Source organism: Nematostella vectensis, chromosome 3, assembly GCF_932526225.1.
Source record: "Nematostella vectensis chromosome 3, jaNemVect1.1, whole genome shotgun sequence".
Lineage (NCBI taxonomy): Eukaryota > Metazoa > Cnidaria > Anthozoa > Actiniaria > Edwardsiidae > Nematostella > Nematostella vectensis.
In genome coordinates this window covers 11,709,891-11,716,528 of record NC_064036.1, presented here as the reverse complement: position 1 = coordinate 11,716,528, position 6,638 = coordinate 11,709,891, and the positions used below count along the sequence as shown (strand labels likewise).

Sequence of the window (6,638 nt, the reverse complement as noted above, 5' to 3'; positions counted from 1 at the left end):
AAAACACACGGGAACGCTTGCTATGCAGGCTACGCGCGTATGCAAAACAAACATTCTACAAAGCCAAAGCTTATAAATATTATACTAGAAGTTCTCGTGAAGAAGTGAAGTGCTCGTGCTCATAGATTGCTTGGTCAATTGCAAGGGTTAAATCTATATTCTTTTAGATTTGTGTGGGGCAGTTCGCACATTTTCCATAAGCCGGATTTATGCAAAAAATACAGTTTAGAAGCGATATTTTAAATACATATGAAAAGCCGTTTAAAGCTCACCACAGGAAGCCCATCATCCAGCCTTTCACCCGTACTCGCTCAGATCCTGGGAGGACTGTGCACAGGGCAAGTGCGAAAAATCCACATGGCCGCCTTGTATCGCGGACTGCCAAAGGTAGCCCAAAAATAGTGTTTCCACAGACAGACAGAGTCCGTCCAACGTATAGACTACTAATTGATGATGGGGGGAGGCGACGTGAGAATTCGTTTTCAAGTTGGCGGCGGTTTGTTCCACAGGAAACCCAAATCGACACGGTGATCGAGAAAAAAACACTGAGAAAATACACAAATACGAACATGGAAAACGGGGCGATTTTGCGAAAAGGAATGTGACCTAAACAGGCGACAGCATTCTAAAAACCCGGGCATCTGATAACTTTCATAACTACGAATTTAAATTGGATTTAAACTTGGTCTACTATGTAAATAACAGAGAAAATCCTGTATCATCCATCATGTGAGAAAAATAAATTAATGACACATTAAATTATTTGAAATTGATTTTACGGCAAACGTAAAATGCAAGTTTTTGCATTGAATAAGAACTGCACTGCACTGCTCTCAGCCAATCAGAATCGAGGAATTTGTGCATGTATATTTTTATATTATTAACTATTTTTTGTTGTTAAATTTTACTTGATGTAAATTGTGCAATTTGGCATTTTCCCTGCAAGCAAGGCAACAATTTTAAAATAAATCATAGTTGTGGTAGTTTCACAAGATGTATAAATAACTGCGGCTCTTTCATAACTGTCAGTCAAGGGCTGTACTTTATAGATACGAACAACCAGTGATATGTTGGGCTCCGCTTCCGGAATTGCCTAAATGATATACACCTATTTCAATAATAAAGGTTGTCAGTGCAAATGGCGATTGGCAAATGGCAGTTCTACGACCGAAAGTAACCATGCGTCTCGAAGAATATGGATAAATCAAAACAATTATCTATGAAAGGTTACCAATGCTTGGCTCTGACATTGCTGGACTTTATTTAACACCTTTTATTTTACGAATATTTAGTACCCATAACCCATTTACCATTTGCCATTTGCCATTTGCAATGACAACCTTTTCTGAAATAGGTATCTAGTACAGAACACAGGAAGCCCCTCTAAAAGTTCTGTGAGAAGTGCCGGCGGGCTAATGTGCTTACAAACAGTTCGACGAACAAGCAAACATTTCAAGCAAATAAAAAAAAAAACATTTGAGCAAGTCCCAAAGACCTTGATGGAGCTTCCATTGCAGGACTTGCACGGCCTTGCCACATCAGCGGCAATCTCGTCCCTAGCCAACGCATGGCAGCATTGGCAACGCATGCATAGAAATAAGAAGGACTCTGGGGACGAGATTTCTGAGTCAAGACTTCTGAGTAATTTTGATTGAACGAATTATTGGTTTCAAAAACAGGGGGAGGGGATGCAATAAAATGCGAAAAGTTACCCTTTTGTTAACCAGTGAGCCTCCCGTTTTTCGCAGAGGGAGTAAAAAGGAAGAAACAGATGATATTAAACGTACTTTATTCGCTATACACAAAATATACAATATTTTTAAATTCTTAGTCCGAGTAAGCAAAGAATCGCCAGCAATGCATTATCAATGTCACGTGCAAAGTACCCTAGCTCAGCTCAGTACTGCTACCTTAATGCCGGCCAGCTCATAGCTCAATTGCGAATCATCTAGAGGGCGTGGACACGTCTCTTCGCTTAAGCCGTTGCAGCTCACGAATCGCCTGATGTAACAGCCAACACTTCGTAGGGTCTTGAACTCGAGAAGAACGGCCTTCCCGTTAGGATGTCTAAATCCATTCTGGTCTCGATTATGCGAATCAAACAACAACCAGGTTTGAGATGTCTTAAATAAGGCTATTGTATAAAGTAGATACCGAACGATGAACATGTCATACTCGTTTAGGGAATCAATACTACTTTCAATGCCATCTTCTCTTGAGTCTCCCTGTGTCTTTTATCCCCGGTGAGAATGATGTTGTCCATGTCCTCAGGCGTCCAGAGCAAAGGACTTTTGCCGGACGCTCTGAGGATGGCGCAGAGAGCAATGGAACAACACTGTACACCTGGAATGATAAGTCTTGCGTCCCCTTGGTGCATGTTTGCCTTGACGAGAAGACGCGAGCTGCTTTTGCTATCACGTGACTTGTAACTATAAACAGAAATGTAAAACATCTAGTTTATTCTAAACGGGAATACAGGATGATAGAGTAGCACTCGGGAGAAAGATAACCTCCACCTGTCTTCCAGCAATTATTTTTTTTTCATCTTCTTCCTTAGCTTTTCCCTGTCTTTTGCTATCCACGCTACTCAAGTGGCCATTTTATAAAAAAAGAACTAGTCACCATAAATGTTAGGAACGGGCGTGCGAAAACCGCAAAACCGCACAGAAAAACGCAAAACCGTCAAAATGAGTAAATAACAGTAAACCGCGCAGTCTAGAGAAACCGCAAAACCGCGGAATAAAATACGAAAAACGGCGCCAGATTAACGCATCACCGCATCACCGCAAACCCTTACGCCCCCCTCTATAACGTTTTGACTTTTGAAGGGTGATTCAATCTCCCCAGCGAAAAAGTATCAACTTGCTTTGCCTCTTACCTATTATTTGATCTTGCTTCATCTTGTACCATACCATTCGTCTGATATGATTCTCTGTGGTTTTCTCTCCCTGTGCTGTTTCCCTTTTGGGTCGCTGTGGCATATGAACTCCTCTTGGTGGTGGAAGGCATGGAAGGTCTACCCATTACTCCACAGGCGTGGCCCTTTCTGGGGTGATCATCTCCATGATTGTTTCGACGTTTTCCTTTTTTGGTTGATCTTACAGATGAACAATATGATTGAACTATCTCCTTGTTAAACAACTTAACTAACAATTCGAAAAGATGACTTACTTGGCGACTCTACACGAGCTTCCTTCTTCGATGCATCTTCTATTCTTTTTGGAGTAACTGGCTTCTTGACGGACAAGCTTTCCATTCTTTTCTGTTTTTTGCTCTCTCGATTCATCTTAACGCCTTGCTAAGACAATTGTTCAGCTTCTGCATCCATTTTGTTTGTCGTCTTTTCGACTTGTTCTGCTTTGTTCGCACGTTGAGCTTATTACTCCCCTTGATCTTTCCTTCTTGTGCATCAGCAATACTTGCGGTAAGTTCAGAGTCTGACGGCGTCTTATGAGGAGTCATCTCTTCAGCCTGATGGCCGATTTCATTAGAACTCGTGTCTGATGACTCTGTCACGGGGAAGTGCTTAGGAGGTACGACTTCTTGATCGACTCTCGCTTCTGTTTTGACGAAAGATGGATTTCGTTCTTTTTACCGATAATTCTGGTTCATCTTTTTTAGTTGGACACTCTTTTATGTCTTTGCGTGATCTGCGCTGAGATGCTTTTGGTCTTTGGTTTTTGTGCTTCGCCTTCTTTTTCTGTGCTTGAACGCATTTATGAAGGAGCTGCTGGTTTTTATTGCTAGTGTCCCCATCATTAGCAGAGGTCGAAGGTGTGTGGCCAGAGGTAAGTTCGCCATCATTGCCTTCATTTGGTGCATGCAAAACACCTGCATCAGTTATTAGGTTAGCATGGTTGTCATTCTTTGATACTCGATCGTCTTCACCTCCAGTCTCCAGCTGTGGTTCTTCTACACTTGAGGACTCTTCGTTCCTTTTAAGATACTGGTTAGATATAATTTCTTTTTCCTTCTGTATCTCTGTTATTGTTGGAGCACTTTGAATACTCACATCCGCAACCTCTGTCTTGTCAGCTATTATCTTGGATTCATCGTTAATTTCCAGCTTCGCTCCGTCAGCGGCCCCCTGGATTATGTGTGTTTGTTCACCATTCACCGACGTCGGTGCCAGTTGTTCGCCACTGAATGCCACACGAATGCCAGAATGGTAAGGCTTCGTGAAACCAGAAGGAAATTCAACAACCATCTGTCTCACTGGCAAGAACATTTCTTCAATCGTCATGATGCCAGTCTGGTCTTGTTTCGTCTCCTCATCCTGACCTTCCTCATTCACGCAACCAAATACAGACACTAAGAAAGGGCGGGATGTTGTATCCGTGAAACCCATGTCAAGACCCTCAAGGCCTAGTTGCAGAGTTGTAACACTGATTGTGTTAGCTTTAAGGTGCTCAGATATCTCATGCCGTCATCCACTCATGCTCATCATGTGACACCTGGCTGACGGAAGATAAAAGCGCTGACATGTGATCTGGTTCTGTTGCGCAGTAATCCATCAGATGAACCTTGACGCGACGTCGAATGGTTGGGTATCTGCCATCAAAGGTAACCAACACAGGTCGTTTAGCTGACGATGACAGAGGCTCCATTTGGTTAAGCTCTAAACTGAGGGGTCTCATCAACGTAGTCAAAGACTCGGCGAGAGAGGGATGGAGTGTGACTTGACGCCCCTGGCGCGATGCACAAGCGGCAAGTCTCTGGAGGCTTTGTGTGTCCCATGATGCACGCAGGTCAACCAGGCGGAGCTCCTTGAGCCCTGTAGAGGATGCAATCCCCTTGTTCTTTACGGCCGAGGACGGCTGCACGTTCACCTCGGTGGTTACGAGAGCATCACTCTCTTGGCGGTCTGTCGACGCAATAGATGGACAAGCACCAGTCTCCTCTTGGATGCACCTCGGTGATGCTGGCAAGACGCACTCCCTGATAAACACAAGAGCAATCAACGTCACTGGGAATAGGATAGGAAAGTATACCCGTTTCAAGTCCATACAAATGGTCTAATAATACACAGCACATTAACTACTGGTACCGAATGACGATCCAGCAGCTTTTATGGAAATACGATATAAAAATAGCCAAGTATTGCCGTACAAATGGCAATGCTATTGTCGTGTTGGTGTAGGGGTGTGGTTCTTTAATCTTCCCACTTTAATAAACGCTCACCTGGGGGGGGGGGATTGACCTTCGACTGGACATGCATCTTCATGACAAAGTTGATAACAAAGCATATTAGTACTGCGAAGGTAACCGCTGACATCAGGTACATGATATCTCCCAGCACGACGGTGGGAGCGGGACATTCGAAGACAACGAGTGCTGGCTTCGGAGCAGCCGCGGGAAAGACTACAACTGAAGAGGAAAAAGAAAAAGAAAGAAGGATTATTGATTTAGATTGACGCAAAATGATAATATATTTATCGTCTTAGTATGTGATAGCGTCGTACAAGACAAACATTTCTAACTCTAAGACATTTTTTTTTGTTCCTGAAGTTCCTGACCACATTTACGACCAGTTGTTATTAGGATGTGAGGATCTACTAGCGCTAGTGGATGACCACCGAAGGGATAGCAGTTAGTAGGATTTTATACCCTAAAAGGTAGGACGAACACGCCTGTCTACTTTTATGGAGAGTCCCCCTCCCCCCCCTCCCCCTCCCCCTTGAGCGTCGTGTGTATTACGAAGATATTTATGCTTCGATGGCTGAATGTTTTCAAATAATTGAGGGTATAATTATTATTGCACTTACTTGGCATCAGCAGTCGTGGCTTGATGAAGATCTTAAGCAGGTTCCGGGGGTAGAGTTCCGGGTACACTTGCTTGTAACTGGGGAGCAAAAGCTCCCAAGAACGGGCTACAGATGTGAAAGGGCAGATAAATATAAGTATCATCACTATGACTGGTTATAAAGATTATAAGAAGAGAGAAGGCCAAGCACAGCACAGCAAAATGAATAAAACATTTTTCCCACACTATCGGAATTTTACGACCAGCGGTCTGAGTTCGTCGAGATTTCTCGGAAAAATGAAGTTTGGGTGCCCTAGCTCAAAATTAAACTGGTAATAGGTATTGGTGACCATGATATCCTGTGAAAGTTTGAAGCAATTTGGATAAATATTTTTTGGCGATAGAAGCCGAAAAGTAATTTTTCGTCTCCCGCACCCGGATTTGAGACAATTTCGTGGTTGTTAGAAAAAGACTAAAAACCGGTTCGCAACGCGTGATAAAACAACTGCAGCTTATATAAACCTAAAGAATGGATAATAAGGAACTCCCAGGCTGAAGGATAAGCTGTTCTGTCAGCACCTTATTATTTTACGCGATTTTATTTTATTTTATGCTTTTAGATGACTTTGAAAAGCCTTGAAATAATCGTGTAATATCGCCGATGAGATGTGGATTTGGCAAAAATGTTTGCACTCATCGAAAAGAGCATCATTTCTACTTTTGATATGTGAAAAAAAATTCAGTGGCAAATAAAATCCGACTTTTTTACAAGCCGAAATATGACCCCCACTTGACCCTAATTATAAACAAATGCCATTTTGAAAACTTGGTACGCTCCATGAATACTTGTTTATCGTTTCGCTTCATGAACGTTTTGATCAGTTTGGGGGAATGC

At 42.7% G+C, this 6,638-nt stretch overlaps 1 protein-coding gene across 2 annotated transcripts; it reads right to left on the bottom strand.

Moving 5' to 3' along the window:
- Positions 1-1,772: 1,772 nt before the first annotated feature.
- LOC116603600 lies at positions 1,773-4,914 on the bottom strand. 2 transcript variants are annotated; one of them, XR_007307296.1, is made up of 3 exons: positions 3,172-3,488; positions 2,879-3,097; positions 1,773-2,429 (listed from the first exon to the last, which is right to left on the bottom strand). XR_007307296.1 is itself a non-coding variant. In XM_032365083.2 (2 exons), the coding sequence occupies exon 1, from the start codon at positions 4,346-4,348 to the stop codon at positions 3,527-3,529; it is 822 nt and encodes a 273-aa protein (XP_032220974.2). In that variant the 5' UTR covers positions 4,349-4,914; the 3' UTR covers positions 1,773-2,429; positions 2,879-3,526. The 2 variants fall into 2 exon arrangements, 1 of the variants encoding a protein (XP_032220974.2); XM_032365083.2 differs by having other exon boundaries at positions 2,879-4,914.
- Between the last annotated feature and the right edge of the window lie 1,724 nt (positions 4,915-6,638).

What these genes read in the sequence shown, in the direction of transcription:
- LOC116603600 (XM_032365083.2), bottom strand. Translation starts at nt 4,348, where the DNA reads ATGGGTTTCACGGATACAACATCCCGCCCTTTCTTAGTGTCTGTATTT.